Source organism: Pyrgilauda ruficollis, unplaced genomic scaffold (genome assembly GCF_017590135.1).
Source record: "Pyrgilauda ruficollis isolate IOZ18807 unplaced genomic scaffold, ASM1759013v1 scaffold18, whole genome shotgun sequence".
NCBI classification, from domain to species: Eukaryota; Metazoa; Chordata; class Aves; order Passeriformes; family Passeridae; genus Pyrgilauda; species Pyrgilauda ruficollis.
This window is the reverse complement of record NW_024516984.1, coordinates 9,370,023-9,389,684: the sequence shown is the minus strand read 5'-3', so window position 1 is coordinate 9,389,684 and position 19,662 is coordinate 9,370,023. Positions and strand designations below refer to the sequence as shown.

At 37.3% G+C, this 19,662-nt stretch overlaps 1 protein-coding gene across 14 annotated transcripts in view; it reads right to left on the bottom strand.

The window, feature by feature from the left end:
- EYA1 (EYA transcriptional coactivator and phosphatase 1) overlaps nt 1-19,662 on the bottom strand; it is a 157,160-nt gene that overhangs the window by 33,856 nt on the left and 103,642 nt on the right. For all 14 annotated transcript variants that reach the window (XM_041464451.1, XM_041464455.1, XM_041464450.1 and 11 more), the window contains 3 exons: nt 12,203-12,342; nt 10,872-10,955; nt 4,729-4,818 (listed from right to left, as the gene is read on the bottom strand). In XM_041464451.1, the coding sequence (XP_041320385.1) occupies nt 4,729-4,818; nt 10,872-10,955; nt 12,203-12,342 (314 nt within the window). The remainder of the gene's footprint in view (nt 1-4,728; nt 4,819-10,871; nt 10,956-12,202; nt 12,343-19,662) is intronic.

The window sequence follows — 19,662 nt, the reverse complement described above, 5'->3', positions numbered from 1 at the left end:
GGGGCACCTCAGATTTTGGGGAGGCATCTTCCTCCTGCAGGTCCTTGCTTACATTCTGCTATGTTATTGCTCTCCCTCCCTTCTGTGTGTGCCAGTGGGAGAGGTTTTGGCTGTTTGGCCATGGGCTGTGGGTCTCCTGCAGACTGCACTTGGAAGCAGCTATGCAACTGCACTGAACCAGCTATACAGTTTCTTCTCAGCCTCCCCAATGCTATGCAGGCTTCCTGCTGCCTCCTGCAGCTCAGCCACTTTCCACAGGAGCTCCTCCACCTGGCACACCTTTGGCATGCAGGTCTGCTGTCCTGTCCCTGCCCCAGAAGAAGCCTCTATTCACTTTCTGCAGTCTGAGTTCTGCACTGCAGTCTTGTCCTTCACCAGCCCTGTCTGCGTGGAGGCATTGGCCACTGTCAGGACAGATGGTGCAGACCCCCCATCTGAGCTGCAGCCTTTGCTCTCAGATGAGTGCCCACCATTCTGCCTTGGCAGTCAGGTGGGATGAGCGCCCCTGACCTGTGCAGATGGCTACAGGATGGTGCTTGGTTGCTGGTAGACTTCATGTGTCTGCACTTGGCCAGCGGATGTCCCTCCTCTGAGTTGTCACCCTGCCTGTGCACCCTGCCAAGCAAACTGGCACACCGTGACCTGTCTGCCTGCCCTGGCCACAGTGCTCCTGGCCACAGTGCTCACCAGGGCTGCCTACTTTGGGAAGAGGGATTGGCCACCATTACCTTGGCCTTGCACATGCCAGGAGAGTAAGACACTGTCATAACAGCAGCCGGCTCCTGGTGGGTCTCTGTGCTCCCCTGGGGCTTCCCTGGCTGAGGATCCCCCTGTGAGCCACACTCCCCTGCTCTGCTGTAGAACACACCTGCACCAGAGCTGATCACCTCAGTGGATGTCACGTTTTAGTCCTATCATCAAGTTGCTCATTTCCCTAAAACACTGGAGCATACCTCCTAAAATACATAATATGTGTAATTGCTCCATATACACCTTTAAAATATTATACCTTATTATCCCTATCACAACATAATCAGCATGCAAAATCAAGCATTCTTTTCAGATGAGATAACTGTGGTTCTCTTGAGGGCACTACATCAATGCAGTTATTTCCTCTTGCACACAATTAAAATTCAACTATAAAACAGAGAGTATGAGACATTTAAATATAAAACTTCAATACTGAAAACCAAAAGCTTTTGTTCGGAAGCCCAAATGCAGATTTTGGAATCTAAATTTTTAGAACAATGCACTACCTTCTACTGTTTAGCCTAGTACACTTCTATAATTTCATTATGAAATTACTGGTAATTACTGCATGAAAATACTGTTTATTATGGTATTTAGATCAAATTATACATAAGTAAACATTAATATTTTTCTTTTCAGTATGTTAAAAATCGTGTCATACCCCTTTAACATGCTGTTTAAGGAATATTCCTAAAGATCAGAAATTATTTGCTATTACATCACTTTGGAATTAATTACTCTAAATAAATCTGTGCAAAGTGAAGGAAATAAGCAATTTATTTTATTTTTTTCAAAGCAATAAAATAAGAACCAGTGCAAGGGTGCAAATCTAACTGTAGTTCACGCATCCAGAAACAGAATACTGACTTCAAAGCTAGATAGTGAGGTCTGACTGAATTTTTTCAATGAGTTTGAAATTTTCAATTACTATTATTATTATTATATTATTATTACATAAAGAACAACATACATAAAAATAGATGATCCATTTACCTGGCTGTACCCCCTACTAAATTCAACTGATTCACATTGGCATTGATTCACTTTACACAGACTAAAAATTGACTGCAGAAGTTTAGAATTTAACCTAATAACATTCCTAAACCTCTAGGCTGAGCTTTGAAAAGCCAGTTAGGTCATACATAAATCAAACTCTGCTTCAGAGCTCACTGCTGCAACTTTGCCCTTTGCATTCAAAATGTTCATTCCATCTTCAGTATTTTATAAGACGAAAAAATATTTTCCCTTGGATAACAAGAGAGCTATTCTGATTATAGAGTTTTCTGGAATGTGTTGGATGAAAGAAGATTTTTTTATTTAAAAACATTAACTTGTGGTATCTGGAAAAATGTGCATCATAGGCCAAAGTTATGACAGATGATTGCCTGGATTTAAAAGCTGCCGCTCTATGTGCCAAGAAGGGTTCCCTCTGAGCCTGGGTGAGGCAGAGGGCATCAGCTTTCAGGTTCCCACTTTGAATTAAGCCTAGGCTCAAAGACACATCTACTCTGTGGGTAAGATATGTTCCAAATCCAGCTTTACCATTCTTCATACTACTGCTGGGCAAGAGTACCCAAGCTCTGCAGCTCACAGGCAATGTGCCTACAAATGTTTTCAATCCCAACAGCCCAGATACTTGTGCTGATGATCTGGAAAGCTCAGACCTGAGCTAGATCTTTCAGACTTAGTTCTTCATCAGTAAGAATAGATGCTTTAAGCCTGAGGCATATCCAAACCTAATTGTCCACAGTTTTCCTGAAAGCCTGTCAAGCAGTGAGCAGCCTGCACTTCCAAATCACCAAGCAAGGACTTTGAGTTTCTGAGATGGATGTGAGGAATCTGCCCTGAGGTCACAGCCCTTGGGAAACTGGCAGGCCCTGCTAGTTCAATGGTGATGCTCACAAGAATGACCAACTGTGGTTCCAGAAGGACATGCTCCTTCAAGAACACCAGATTTCTGTGACATGTTCAAAAATCTGTCACTGCTGGTGAACTGAAAGCCCCAGTCTGTGATGATGTCTAGTCCTTACACGCTGCTTCCCACAAAGGAAGTGTACCTGAAGGCTTGTCTATGCTCACAGAATGTGCTCTTCACCCCTTGGACAAGGCACGATCCCTCAGAGCCCATGTTCCCCAGCCATGAGGATTAGGGCTGGTGTAGGAGGACATGCACACAACTGCTCACTCCTGGGTGCCCCTATGTATGAGGAAGGCAGACCAGGGCACACAAACTATTACACTTCAGTTTGGACATACAACATAAACTGGCTCGTTATGGTGGAAATGCAGAATCAGAATCAGGCTTAGCAGTGAGCTCCTCTGCCTCCATGAACCAGAAGCTGTTTTCTCATACACAGCTACAAAGTTCTTGAGTGAATGCACTACTGTGCTGTATTGTTAAGGCTGCAACATGTGTATTGGCAGAAGATAATCTGCCACCCTTAAAATGTGGTTGATTAATTTCCATTAAAGTCAGTGAGGTTGACAATCCTGTATGAAGTAGCTACATATCTGGCTCTGCACAGCAAATGAAAACACACTGAACTTTATTAAATATACTTAAATACAGAAAGAGTAGCACTTTTTCATTCTGCTCTGGTTAAAATGAAATATAATCAGAAACAGAGTTGGAAAATCACTAGCATTGTTATATTTTTAAATAATACTGAAAAGTAAGTCTTATACATGCAACTCATTGGTGCTTCTTATGTCCAAAACAATCATATCTTTAAATATAGCTACCTTAATGGAAGAAAATGCTACTTTAAAATTTAAAGAAACCAGCTATTTTACTGTAAGTATAAAAAATAAATACTCTAAGGAATGGAAGAAAAAAAAAAAAAGCATGTTCAATAATTTCATTACATTCTTAGATGCCAAATCATCTGTGAGTGGTTTCTTTTTAGATGAAAAGAAATCAAAATATAGGACAGATGTTGGACAAACCACATTTGAGGTCTATCACACACTGGCATTTTTCAAATTATTTTGGCTCATCTATTGAATAAGGTGTATTTTGCTTGATTTTGAAAAAGGAAACATCAGGAAATATTTAAAGGCCAATTGCTGCCAATTAACTTTGATCAGCAAAAGTTGCATTTGAATCTTTTAGATTCTTTTGCTGTCTGGAATAACACGCTATTCTAAAATCTAGCAAAACAACAACTTGATGATTAATGTGTGTTGGCAGCCCCACCACAAGCTTGCTTAACAGCTGGATTTTAAATAAACAGCTGTCTTCACTATGATGGGAAAGAAATCTGACTGTTTTCATGTTTTTGCGTTATTAAAATGTGATCAGAAATTGCTTTTTTCCCTTTTAAGATGAAACAGCCAGGCATTACAGTGACAGTCTCTTTCAGCAGTTTGGAGAGCTTTGGAAGGATCTCCCAGGCGTTGCCAAACCATAGGCTGTGTAGGCTAAAAAAGCCCTTGGCAAGGCACCCGCAGCTCCTCGCTGAGGCAGAGGCACCCTGGCTCAGAACAGCCCATGCCTGCTGCAGGCACAGCAGCCCCAGGAACATCCCACAGACAGCCCATACAACATTTATGATATCCCTCGGGGATAAGGTAACACTTGCCCACCGTGGCACGTAAGCAAGAAATCTGTACCCAGCCATCAACTGTTTCTAGAAGGTGGAGTTTAATATTTAATGGTCTGTGCAGACTATTGAATTCTGTATGTTTATAGGTTCCTTCGGTGTATCCACTTCTGAAACTTGTCTACTGTCACCATAAGTGCTAAAACCTGTGAGGACAAAACTCTACCATTTAAACTGTAGTAACCTTTGAAGGTCAGTGGAGGCAATTAGTGTAGATATTATTATATATCCTAATGACTAAATGAGATAGCTATTTTCTAAGCATTTCTGTATTGAAACTCTGCAAATAATTGTCAAAGCATCTAACAACACATAAAACCAGACAAATATTAAATATTAGATCATCTCTGTGCGTTTTAAAAGAATGAACACTTACTTCTAAATCGTTAAAGAATAGATGTGTGTCCGCCAAATTGAAAATCATCTCTTCCATTCGGAGTCCAAGGGACACAGAAGTGGGAGGATCCTTAAAGAAGAAATTAAGCAAGTACACCATCAATACTGTGCCTAACACACATACCCAAATACAAACTGGAGGGACAGCTTTTCATAGCATGCTACTTGTATCAAATGCAACATCTGCTTTGTCAGTTTCAGTTCAGTAACTGCCTCTCCCTGTACTACAACACTTCCCAGTAACACTCAAAAATATGACTTTAACTCAACTGACTCCTTGATTTTGCAGTGGGACTTCTGTGGTCCCCTTCAGGCATCCCTGGCACTGGCTCTTAGCTCTGTGCAGAAGGGGCAAATCCATTTCACCTAAAACTTCTCCAGATTCTGCAACTGTTCACAAGTTTTATGATCAAGCAGGGGTATGATAATAATATTGTTATTCAAAATAAACTGGTCACAAATGACAGGATTCAGTCCTGGGAATACCTACTAACTTTAAAGCAAAGAACTACTGATGTTTTATTTGAAAATGGTAATTATATTTAAAACCACTCCTTGATTGTCAAAAAGCTTTAATTATGTTTCCAGTTTGGCCCACCCATGCAGAGTGAACAAAACTATTGTTTGTTATTAATACATAACACACTTTAACTTCTCTTCAGAAATTACCGTAACAACTTACTCCTTACTGAGCTAATAAACTCAAAAAGCATGTTCAGCATTGTGGTTACCAAACGCATTACAGATGTTTGTCTTGTTTTGATTTTTTTTGGTGTTTTATATATTTTCAATCTGAAAAATTGAAAAGAGACCCTAATACATACATTTGATATAGAGTTTCTCATTTATAATGCCAAGTCTATCCAGGAGCACAGGAGCATAAGTTTATGAAAGAACATGTCATATTATCCCCCAACAGCCTCTATTAATAATGTTAGTTTGTTAGGAATTATATTTTAAATAGAACTGAAGAAGTGGCAACCCATATTTTACTTAAAATAAGCTAATATTCTAAACTTGATGACAAGTCACAGTTAAAAAGCAAGAGATGCAGTCCTTAGTTTCTTTTTCCACCTCTCAATCAAATTAATAGATGCTCCAACATGATCTCTGAACTTTCAAACATTTTTCTGTAACTACTGGTTAGAAAGGCAAAATGCGTCAGCACTGAAGAGCTGGAAAAGAATGGTGATTTGGCAGCCTGTTTGCCTTCTGAAAATGCCAAAACCCAAGAACTGCTATCCAGAGAAAGAATTTTTGAAATTTCAAAGCAAAGTTACAATGAGCAGACAAAACATCTATTCTTGAACTCATATCCATTAAGAGTAAGTTTTTTAGAATAAAAAAATAGCCCTTATAAATGGGGAAAAAAATTGCATCATGCTATTTTGATGAACTTTGTCCTTAAATATAAGTCTTTTATTTAAACTGGCACAGCCAAAAAAAAAAAAAAGAAAAAAAAAAAAAGGAATATTTGGCTTCTTAGTTCAAATGGAAACACTTTGAAATATGAACAAAAGTATTCTGTCTCTCTGTTTTAATATTGTTCTATTTGTAGACCTGTGCCTTGCTCTGCTTTACTTTTGTAGGCATGTGAGGTGGAAAGCAGGTGGTATTTTCTCTCTCGCTAGGCCTGAGGCTTTTTCTCCCTTTGACATTTTGACATTTCTGCTTATCTTTGTGCCCAGTTAGCAGCTCATCATCCTACACATCCTACAGTTCATTGGACTTCTTTTTTTTTAAAAACAGACAAAGATTTCTCTTGTGCCTGAGCAGTAACAGAAGACACTTCACAGGAGCCTCTGTTCTATTTATTAAAGGAATTAGATGGGCTAAATGTCTAAGATGCAAATGAAGTTCACTAGCAATGTCTAAGATGCAAATGAAGATCTTGAGTATCAACTATTAATGCAACAAGATAGAAACATTTCCCTTCTGACTTCCATCCCTAAATAGGAACATCATTTTGAAAAGCAGAATAAATGGGCAACAGAGCATGATATTGGTTATGAACGCATTTGACTAATTTTAAATTAATGGCTGCAAATATATATTTTACATTTCAGTGGACATTACTTGCTTTTTTTATTATTGAACATTTTTATCACATTTCTGAGTCTGTGAAAAGAGATTTTTGTAAAGCTTTCTAACCATTTTACTCCAAGGTATTTTTACATGGCAGAAATAAAACAGAATGGTTTTCTCCAAAGTAATACTAAAATAATGCCATTTATTAGGTTAATTTAATTAGGCAGAAAAAATATAAGAAACTCATTGGCACCTACTGAAAGTGTCAGATTAAATAACACAAAAGCTAAAAGAATAAACTGAATGGATTGCTTTTCAAAGAAAGCTTAATTCCTAGTTTAAACACAATCTTTTTGTATAGGAAGTTCCACTTAACACAAAAACTATGTAAAACTGTGGCTCTTGGTAACTACATATTTAACAGAAGCAAAAACATTATCTGCATTAGCATTTTAAATATCTGTGTAGTCACAAACTTGCAACTGCTCTAATGAAAAGTACAAGGACCTTGGTTTAAAGCATCATAGTATATCAAACTCTGCCATCAGACATTACAGTGGGGGCTGTAAACTTTAAAAAAAGACAAGGCTAGAACAAGGTTTTAAAAAAATAATCCCATACCCAACCTTCTTTTGCAATTTTAAGCCACTAATTGCTAACTAATTATTGTGAGGTGTCACACAATGAGTAGGAAAGCTAACAATCTCCTCTTGTTGCCTGGGATTTGCAGGTTCAGTCAGTGTCTTTTCAGGTATGGTCAAAATCAGGTACAAATCTCTGAGGGAGGTACAGTTTAACTAAAGAAAAGAAATACCAATGTCAAACTGCTTAAGTAGGCCTTTTGTTTTGAATACTGGCATTGGAGCCAAAACATTGCCTGTATGTCATTTCTAAATTCTACCTACTTGATTTCTTTGTTTGGTGGAGGAACAAGAAGCTGAAAAACAGGAAAGTTCACTTTGGGTACCAGGCTTATTTTCCACTTAAGCCTACAGGTCACAAATGAAGGGTTAAGTGAAACCAGGCTTTGTTTTTCTCTATCTCTAAAGTATATTAAACCCCAATAAAATAGCTTATAATTTAAAGGAAAATTCCTTTAAAACCTCTGCATATAACTGCTTTCACTGGGAATGGAAATGTATGTCAAGACCACAGTATTCTGTGCCAATACTGAGATGTATTTTCACCTGCTCCAAGATCTTAAAGGGCTCCAACTTTTTCCAAATGCCAAAACTTAATCAGCCCTAATGTCAATTAAACTAACTGGCAACATTATATTTGATCAATACATCTCTCTCTGTACATAGTTAAAAAATTCCTAAAGCAAATGAAAATGTTTTGGGTTTTTTGGTCTAATCTTCTGGAAGGGCATATTCTTAGAGTTTCATATATTTCCATTAAATTCAAATAATCCTTAAATAAAAATGTAGTGCTTTATGGAGTAATTTTTGCTGTGATTACGTAAACTGAAAAATAAAGGTATCATTATGTTACAACAAAACTGAAGGAAAAAAGCAGGAGGAAAATAGAGCACAATAGCGGCTAAAGGAGAGCAGGTGATAAAAACAGATTAAAAAGTAAGAAGATACAGAAAAAGGTGGCACAAGGAAGAAGTCAGGAAGAATGAGGTAGAGAATTAGGCAGAGAAAATCAATCCCTTCAGCAGCAAGGCCGAACATCATTCATAGTCATTCACCATGAAACTCACTCAGGCATTATGAAAAGAGCTGAATGCCAAGTTGCCAAATCCCCTATTATTTAATTAGGACATTTTTGTTTGTTTGAAGATCCAGCTTTTGTATTTTAATGATTATGTGATCACCCTAGATTTAATTTTTTAAAAGGGCATCTCTAGCCCTCACCATAGTGCAGATTTATAAGAGAACATGATGTTGGATTGCTCATAAACAAGAATACGGGTGAAAAGAAAAATAATTCCCCTCAACTTTCTTTTTTTTCAGATTAACTTATGGTCCAGATTCCTTATTTTAAAGGCCATTAATCACAGGCAAGCCCTCTTTTAAAAACATGCACCTTCTGCTGCCACAAACAAACCCTAAAATTCTCATGTTTTAGCATGTTTGCTTTGAACATTTGACACTGTCTCTCTAACATCCTTGGCAATTACTAACTGCTGTCTGAAGCTGTCAATAGCCCAAGAGAAACTCTGATTTGAATGAAACCTTAGGAAAACAAAACCAGAATGGCACAGTTTCATGCCATCATCTGAGAGCCATGGACAGGCATGTTGCTACCCCTCACCAAAAAGATTTCATATTTATCCAAAGATTAAGCAGCAATGCCATCATTCCTCTCAACATCAACAGTTGGCTGTCATTTAGCAATGCAGGAATATTGTGCCAGATGCCATGAAACCAGAGCCAGCTGGGCAAAAGCTACTTCTTATGTAAACAGTGCCAACAGTGATGGAGCTGCAAGCAGGAGCCAGCCCCCTCCCTGCAGCGTATGTATTTATATCTCTTTGCAACTGAATCCCAGCCACTTTCCTCAACTTCAGCCACCCAGCAATAAAGTGTTTATGTTCAGGTCCTAATTAATGAATCCACTACAGGGAACTAGTAACAAATGGAAAAAATATGCTCACATTAGTACTTCTATGGCAGAGACTAATTAATTAGGCTTTTCCAGTGCTACTCTGCTGGCCAAAAGCCAGTGGTGAGATTCTGTTGTCACTGAGCTTTCCTGTGAGCACTTGGACTTGTTCTCCTCATTCTGAAGTAAACTGTAATAGATTTTGGGGTACCACACAAAAGCTGGTTTAATTTGAAAAATGGAAAACAACTTTTGGTAAATATTTAATACTCTTCTATAAGTGCTTTTGTCCACACATATCCAGACAATAATTGTTGAAACATTTAAGTTCTAGTTTCTTTTTATTATCTAAATATAAACTAACAACACCTAGGAAACCAAGGCTGCTGAATTAACTGAACATAAACTAACAACACCTAGGAAACCAAGGCTGCTGAATTAACTTACTTTTCTGACATATAATGAAAAAACCTAATTATATTCCTCAAACAGATACATTGTTATTACAGTAAACATTTCTGCAAATAAACCTTACCTGAACAAGTAAGAAAGGTTGCAAAGTAGTACTGCTTTAGATTTTTATAGATATTATAGCAAAAATCTATTGAGAGAAACTCAGAACCTGACCCAGGCACGGACTGAACTGGAGGTAGCTTTGCCCTTCACTCAGCTGGGTGTAGGGTAAAACCTTTTAGTGCTAAATAGAAGCTCTACAAGAAGACAGAGGCATTACATGAAGCCAGACAAAACTATGTAGTTGTTCTTTACGCATAGAAATTTTTGAGGTTAACAAAAAATCACATTCCAGTTATAACTCACAGGAGGTGAACATAAAAGCCTGTAACAGATTTTAGCACAAGCTGTTAGCTTTCAAATACAATCCCGGCAAAAAGAAGTCTGATCTCATAAGGACATTCCATTCATAAACTGTTCTTATTCACCCAAAATCATGTTTCTCTTCTGAGAATTACCAAGGAAATCCGCTGTCTGTAGACATATTCATCAGTTCAGTTATGATTTATAGACTGTGCATAATATAAAGATTTGACTCATAAGCAGACTTTTAAAAACATCAGTCAATATTTAGATTTTTAAAAAATCAAAGGCAAAAAGTTTTAGACTAATCTGGACATGTCCAAAAGAATTCCTCCTCTTTCCCTCTCAATACAGAGCACAGCCAATCCATCATAGCAATCATTCCTGGAAGTTCTTCACTCTCTGAAGGGATGCAGATCTTTGCAGATTTTGATGATATCAACAGGTTTCAGACAACCTGTATCTACAAACCAAACCTCAAAAGGTCAAAGTACTAACTTTGAGTATCCCAAGTATCGAGTATCCCAACATTATTTAAATATGTAGTGAATACAAGAGCTGAGCAACTGCAAATCATGGACATGTGAAACAGCTTGGTATTTTTTTGTCTTGTAAGGCCAGTACCAGTTTGCCTCTAAAAATCAATTAATGTTCTGGTATTCCTTGTGTATCAACCATAAACCAGCAAATATTACAGAAAATTTTCATCAATTTCTTGACACTTACCCTTCCATATCTGTTAGCATAGGACCCTGTAAGCAAGGAATGGAAAATGATGATTGTCTCATCCAAATCCCAAATGAATACTCTCTGTAAAAAGAGAATCAAATCAATGTGTTCCTTTGTGAAGCTAATACTTGAAATGGAAAGTTAAAATTTGAATCAGTAAGCACACAAATGGGAAAATTGTACTGATATGGTTGCATATTAAAACCATAGCTTCCCTGCCAATTATTTTCAATACTAACAAGTCGTTTTTTTTTTTTTTCGAGGGTAGGATAATACAATCTCTTAGCTTTTTACTACAATTGCTATTATATCAAATCTTTCTATTAGAATAGAATTATAGTATAGTCAAATATACACAGAAAATGAGACTGTACAATGTAATTTTTGAAGCTTGATGTGAGATAGAAACTATCTATAAGAAATAAACAAAGAGAAGCATCTGAAAATTAAATCTTCAGGGTTAGAATTCCATATTTCTGCAAGTCTTACAAAACAAAAGTCTTACAAAAATTCATGTAAGTGCCCTTGAAAATTACCTCTAAAACCAAAACAAAGCAGATTGCTGCTAAGCACTTTATTTCCCTTATGTTAATTTTAATGCATTTTAGGCATCTGAAGAACAAAAACTATGAACTTGGATGATGTATGTAAAAAACTTATGGCATCAGAAAATAATTCTTTTGCTTAGAGACAATGGAAAATACATGTTTTAAATTTGTCCTCTGACCACACAAAAAATGGTAACTTAATGAAAAATAAAGTGTACAAATAAAAACATTTTAAATCCTGGTGAGATTGTATTTCCCATGATGACAAATGGGGTAAGCTTCTGCAAAGGAAAAGTAATGCAGTGTGGACACTCATAGCTGTGGTGTGTCACTGGAGATGTGTTCTCAACATAAACCCTGGGCCACTGGGAGGAATGTGAACAGAGCATGAGAGAACAAACCCCACTATTGTGCTACAAGTGTCTCCTGTCCAAATGAAAACCTTTCTTTGCCTTGGGAAAAGATTGCTCCTTCTCTTTCTTGCTTTCTTTTTTTTTTTCCCCTTTTGGTTTGTTTTGGTTTGTTTGTTTGTTTGCTTTGTTTAATCAAAAGGAGAAAGAAACACCCAGTATTTTTCCAAGGAAGTAGAAGCTCTTCCTGAAGAAGGTTCTTTAGAAGAAAAATCCTATTTTCTATGAAAATACTGTTAGGAAAAAGGAAGTTTCAATGCCACTTTATTTTTGATGTGTAAATAACACTTCTTTGTGTTAATAAAAATAATGAGAAAATAAAATAAAAACAAAGTTCTGTAACAGGCCAAAGACATTTAATACATAGTACCTCCAGATCAGAGTCAGGTGGTGGTGAAGGATTATTGTTTCTTCTGCCACGTCCACGTGATTTCCCATCTGAGCTACGACGCAATCTATCTGAATCTGAGTCTTTAATGGGGGTTGATGGACTGTGGATTGTACTGTACTCTGCCGTGGTAAAGAGAGAACGAACACTTTTAGCCTTCAGTTCAATGTTCAAAATGTTCAACTTACTCGCTCACATCAAACCCAGTCTCAACTAAAATAATTAAATATAAAATGGTAAGTGGTCATATTGATTAATAAATTAATTAAATCTAGCTCAAATTATATGTAAAAAGAGTGATAAATTATTTCAGTAAACGCCTATAAAAGACTTAGTAGAAAAAAACTTCATCGCTTCATTCCTTCAATTATGACAAGATTAAGCAAACAATTTTAAGGGATACCAGTTCTTCATAAAACAACATTAATTTAACTCTAGCTTTTCAAACTTAAATACTTTAAATGATTTAAAATAACTAACTGTCATGGTGACAGGTAAGAAAAAATCCAACCAGGTGTGAAAAAAACCCATATATATATAAATTGAAAAATTTTCCAAATTGCCTGGTTGGAGACTCTTTTAGATTGCAACATTTGAGCCAGAAGAATAGAATTATTCCAAAATATAGCATAAACCAGAATATTTCTTTTCCCTCAGTAATTTAAATTAATAAGTGTTAAATATGCATCAGCTATGAAGGTGGTATTTCTAGTACTTTTCAAAGGCCTAATAAACACTGAACATTTCCAATGAGCACCTTCAAGACAGAATACAAATCTTTACAAACAGTATTACATGCTAATTATTATGCTCTAGCCACATTTATTTATAAGAATATGTACTGTTACTGAACAGGTGCAAAAAGAGTGACGATTCATGTAGTTAAGAACAGCAGAGTTTTCCTGAAAACATGCAAGTTTGAAGATATTTTGCTATTCTTAATCCCCATAGACTCTATCAGAGTGAATGCTTGCACATTAACAAAGCAAACACTGAGCATCACTTTTCCTTCCCATTAATTTAATTAGCAGTACCATAGTCTTTAAAAATGCAACAATACATTTTTAAATCTCTTTTGAAAACTTCCTTTCATAGTCTGAATTTCACAAATACTTTTATTTTGTTGGTCACCATGTTTTCTTTTGTTTTTCCTAAAAATACTACTTTAGTGAAGGCAGCTGCAATTTTTATGTTTCTCAACTTTACTGCTCAGTTAATATTCACTACTTTTTAGAGTTCAGTAGATACAAATTTTTTGTTTGAATCTGCCTAGACCATGGCATTCCAGCTTGCACAGACAGGTATACTTCTCACACAAGGGATTCTCTCTCCTAGGAAAACATCCTGTTGAGGTCAAAGGTTAAATTAAGGAGGAGACTCTGGACATCTGTGTAGCACCACATATGCACAGTTACTCAAAATAATAACAGTTACTTGTGCTGAATGAAAGGAAAAGGTCTTGAAATTCTCATGCTCAGCCTTCAAATCTACACTTATTGAGAATTAGCATAGCTTACACATTTCACATTACATATTTACCTAAATATTTCAGACTACATCAAACAAAGCAGAACAAGTTAAGATGTAACTCAAAGTTAAGCACAGAACCTTCTGAAGACATCTGACCTATACTAAAAGAGTGATTCTCTATGTGCCAAACAACAACAATTATCTACCCACATCTATCTATACATCCCAATAATATATATCTTTTCCTGTGACAATGCACACTTCAGAATACTTGTTTAAAGTATTTAAAATTTGAATGCTGACTGCTGTTTCATCTACTGTACTGAACCATAAAGAAAAGAAATTGTAACAAATAGTACAAATTTTCCCAGTTAAATTTTCTGCTATACATTATTTTGATTATTAAAATATTGAATAAAAAGAAAAGAGAAAGAAAACGGTGCACAAAAGCCTTGAAATAAATTATAAGCTCATAAAATAAACAGACCAGAATTTCTTCAACAGATATACTGGCCAATGATGTCCTAAATTTGTACTTCAAAACTTAGATGTAATGAAAAATTGCATTTTCTATTGAATAATTTAAATTACTGCTCCTTTTGCTCTCTGACACTGTTCTTATGAGAGTGGCTTTAGTTCCCAGTTTTAGAAATTTTTCTTACAGACATGCTATGCCTAAAAGTTTAAACTTGCTGGAGTAATACTAAAACAAGTAGGGAACAGGTAAGATGGAAAGAGTGTAAACAAAACTCCATGACAAATAAACAAACAAGCAAACCTAAATGAGTGAGGAGAGAGAGCAGAGCATGGTGGGGGCAGGGAAGAAAATCTGTCTGTAAGAGGCATCCAGCTCTCCATCTTTGCAAACACCTTTCACTTATAAATACTTCATTCAAAATTTCAAACATAGGGCTGCAAGTTTGGGTGGAGGCTCATTTCCATTTCCCCTTCACAGGTAATGTGTCTGGATCTCACCCGACAGAAGGACTCCCAACCCTGCCTCAGGACCCTTCTTGGGACCACTGTACTTCCAACATTCCCAAGAAAGATTTGTCTGTCCTGCTCTTATGGATCTCTCCAGGAAATCTCTGCTGCTTGGACAGCTGTGTCACCAGAACATACAACTTCAGCATTCGTTACAGCAGTAAAAGTTTAATCTTTGAAAGTGGGGGAAAAATTATTCCCTCTATTGTATCTGCATGCATTTGAAGACTGTTCAGAGATCCCCTTTGTTGTTAGATTAACCCTTCCCAGTCAATCTTCTTTGCTAGGCTCTGATTCTCATTCTCTACAGTCTCACCAAACAGGACAAAGTAATGCAAAGCAAAGTCAAGCAAAGCTTGACTTCCTGAATGTTCTGCAGGCTACCCTCCCCTGCTCACCAACTGGCCAGAAAAAATTTGCATGTTCTACAGTATTTCCATAAATATTAGATTGGGCATTCCTAGATCACCCTCTGAGGAAGAAGTGACATTGAACTGATTGTTTCTCAAAGACTTGGACAAACTTTGCACATGATTGAACAAGCAAAATTGCTAATACCTGCAGCTTCTGAGCCTGCCCAGGAGATCAGTGTTACAAACAGCGCGACAGATGGCATCAACCAGTGGGGGAAAACATGACATTGTGTGCAGGAAACTTATGCCATGTATATAAAGGGAAGCCTCTGTGTGCATGGCTGTGTCACCAGCTCAGTGTCCAATGGTCACTCTCAGGGCCTCATAAGGAAACCCAGTTAAAGAATTCAGCGTCCACCTGAGACCTGAGCCTCAACAAGCCCAGCCCTGACAAATTCTGGAGAAAGAAAAACAACAGTGGCTGATGGTACTCTGTGTGCCACTAATATCTGGAGTACTGAGAGCAGTCTGCAGGGAAAGGTAGAGCCTGGAAGAAGCTGCCAACATTCCCTATCCCACATTTGTGCAGTTCATCATTCCTGCCTAAATGTATACCTCACACCTGCTCCTATTCAGATCACATCTCCATTTTTTGAGTTCTCTTCCCGTCTCCAAAGTGCCTCACAGCCCCTCTCAGCATGGTGTCATCTACATATTTAATAGGCAAACACATTCTGTTCCATCACATAATGATTAATGAAAATGTGCTCTGGTGCTAGGCCCAAGGCAGACACTGAGGAATGCTGCTGTAGCCATCCCTCGGTTTTAACAGTGAGCCCTCACTGACTTCTCTCTGGACATGATTTCCTAAACAGCTTTTTATTCTTCTGCTGTAATTCCTGCCAAACTGCCTTAGCCTAACTTGCTTTTAAAATTGTTAAGTGAAAAGATTTAACTGTCAGCGGCATCAAAAGACTTGCTGAAGTCAATTTACATAGCCACAAATCAAGTTATCACTACACTCATTACTCTATAATCATTGCTAAGAGAAGATTAAATTGTTAACTTCAGCTGACTTCATGGTATCAGACATACTTTAATACTAGCCAAGTGAAATGATGATTTTTCTAAAGCACTGAATTCAATTTTATCCCGTCCTTGAGCATCACAAACCCAAGTAAGTACAGGAGAAAACCCTGCCCTCCACATAACCATGAGCAGAGAAGAGGGTGAGGATCAGACCCATTGCCTGTCCAACACAAAAGCAAGATCGCCAAAGGGAGCTGGCAGCAGCCTGGCTAAATACAAGGAGTTCAGACAAAAGCTACGAGATTTGTACACATTTTGCCAAAAAAAAAACCAAAAACAAACCATGCCAGCCTCCCAGAATATTACATGGGTTCAAGAGGGGCCTGAAACATCCCTGGAAGTGAAACATTCAGGGGTGCTACAGCTGCACCACATTAGCAAGTTGGATCTGTGGGATCAGGCAAGTGGTGGCAACTACATCAGGCTGCACTGGCTGTTTCTGAGAGGTTATTTCAGTGCAAGTGCATTCTGATCTAATCTTCTGGGCACCCTCAGAAGGGGCTGGAGCAATGAGGAGCTGTTCTGGAGGACACCTTCCAGGTTAGCTTTGACTGTAAGGACTCTACTTGAGTGCCCTAGGACCGCCCTGCTGAGCCAAAGCTTCACACCAAAAAAGACCCTACTCAAAATTAAAATGCTAATGCAGGCACACCCTAAACACACAAACAATAGCAGGTCTGGAAATCACCTGTGACAAAAATATCTGGGATCTGGAAAGGTGCTTAGGGCAAATCTTACACAAGCCTGGCCTGTCCTTGATGCTCCTGAGGTGCCTGCTGGTGGCCCCTGCAGCAGGCAGGGTACAGCCTGGTGGATCCAGCATTCCAGGCTGCCAGTGCAGTGGCTCTGTGTTGCAATGCTTTCACAAATTTGTATTAATAGCAACAGTTAATACAAATTTGTATTAATAGCAACTGTAGCAACAGTTATTCTTCTGCATCCATGGACGTACACATCATTTTAGATCTCCCTGCTATAGCAACTCTTTGTACTTTGCTCCAGGCAGACACTAAATGTTATAGCTTACTTCTGCTTCACCTTCCTCAGAACCTTGGATAAGTGTAAAAGACCCACTCTTGACTTCTACAGTCAGTCAGAAAAAAAACATTTTAAGCCCAGATTCTATAAATATCTTGTTTTCCAGGTGTGACTGGTACTCCCCTGCTTCTGACCTGGTAGCAACCCCTGTAGCACACAGTGACATCAAGCCTGACAAAAACATAACTGTGAGGAATTAAATGTGTTTACATTCTTAACTAAAATACATGAACCATACTGTATCAGACTTTCCTCTATGCTTCAAGGCACCACAACACTGCAACTTGACATAAGAGTTCATCAGCTTATGCTTCCCTTTGTACATCACTCTGGGCAGTGTTGATGGTTTTGTCACAGGGGACAATTTTCCATCAGCTCAAAAACAAAAACACCTTGATTATTTATGAACAGACGGCTGCAGAGACAGGATTTGCAACACCATATTCTGTAATTAATTTCTGCTTGTTATGAAAATCCCCCCATAGTAATTGCTGCATTTTCTTACTGTTGATTTTGATGTACAGCAATAGTGTTCAATGACAAATCTGGGGAAAACTAGCTATGCCAGAAAGCCCAAAATCAAGTGTGTCTCTAGGTAAATCCAGCTGGTGTGTGGACAAGTAAAGCTTTTGCTGTTGACAAAGGCATTGCAAATTTTGTCAGACTTTTTCCCTACTACACTGAAAGGTTATGCAAAAAAGAGTAAATGTACATTATCAAAGTAATCATATCTCATGTCACAATGTAAATTACATGGATAAGGTAGGTCCAGGGGAGTTAGTACAGTCAAATGTCTCTACAAGTAGCTATGTACAAAAAAATTTCCATTTACACTGTGCCCAGATTAATGGCTTCTCCTTAAATCTTATACTTCATTTTGCCAGTGTTATTTCAACTCCTGTGTACCAGAACAAAAATACAAGATTCAAGTAATTTGAATATGTCAGTCTCAAACTATGATTTTCTTACTTTTGCATAAGTTTCCTTTTGCATAAATACAACCAAACACAAATTCCAGGAGCACCTATACAAACTCCTACTTGCATACAACTGGACCAGGATTAAACAATGCAGCAGAATCAAGTGTATTTGTGGATGTTCTTTTTTACTTCTCTATAAAAAATAATACTGTATTAGTAGTAAGTAAAAGCACTAAGTAAATATTGCAAGAAATACAATAATGCCTGCTGGCAGGATCACAGAAGCATATCTCTAGTGCTGTTTTGACAAAATGTCAAAATCTTCACTTGAAAAACAAATTTAATGTTTGTATATTGAGAATTAAGAGCATGCTATTATAAACTTGACAGAAGCTCTCAACAGTCTGTTAAAAATAGTGGCAAAAATGACTATTTATTTCAAAGCCTGGTTGAGGTTTTGATTGAGGATTGCATTTTTAAAATAATGACAAAATATCATATATAAGAGTATTTATAAACTATTTATGACCACAACTGACAGTGGTCCAGATTTTTGTGCTCCAGCATTCTTTATTGAAGAAAAAAGATGAAGCAATCCATAATGGGCCAGTAGTACCTGAATCCTTTCTAGTTATTTCTTGCTTACTCTTTAGTTCAGTTTTCAAACAATTTGAAATCATTGCTACTTTTAATCCCACCAAAACCAAAGGTAAGCATCTCAGGAGAACAATCATTATGAGAAAAGCAAAACCAGTACTGCACTTTGCCATTCATCATTGCATCCAATTTAATTTCTGTTTCTACAGAATTTTCTGTGATTTTCCTTCCTTGTATAATGTATCCTCTAGATTTACTCTTCATTTATATTTATGAAAAAGAACAAACATTAGAATACCAGAAATGTACTGCAAATATAGCTGCATTTCTTTCCACACAAGAAAGAAAAGTTGTCTCCATAAACTATTTTCCCTCTTTCATTTTTCTGTCTCTAATTTATTGTTATGAAACGCGATAAGAAGAAACTGTAAAAGTGGCTTTCCCTTTCGTAATACTGAAGATGATGTAGTACTCAAGGAAAAAGAAGCTTAGTCTTTGAGAGCAAAATAGTGGCCCATGGCTGAGACCAAGTTTTGCTGACGGGTACAGCCTTTGTGAGGTTTTTAAGCTGCATTGTGAAGTATGTGAGTAATATGAAAAAAACCCCCAAACCTTCCAGTAATATATTAAACACACTTATTACAGAAACCAAGAAAAATGAAAGAGATTGAATCTCAAGAACAATGCAAGTCTCTCTTGTGAGAAAAACTGTTTAATAAATTATAAATACATCATCATATGAAATAAGAGCATAAATTCAGCCTTCCTGACTGAATGAAAAAAAAAATTGCACAAATCAAGAACTTTTTATTACCAGTTGTGATGACGGAGCCAAAATATTGCAAGAAAAAACTATTATGTCTTTAGGAAAGGTAGTTTTTTCTATATTAACTCCTAGAAATAATGTTATGAATGTTGAACTAAGAATTTTTGAGCATCAGGGTAGGCAAAGTGGATGGGGGCATAACTCCATCTCTCCAGGGTAAGTTTC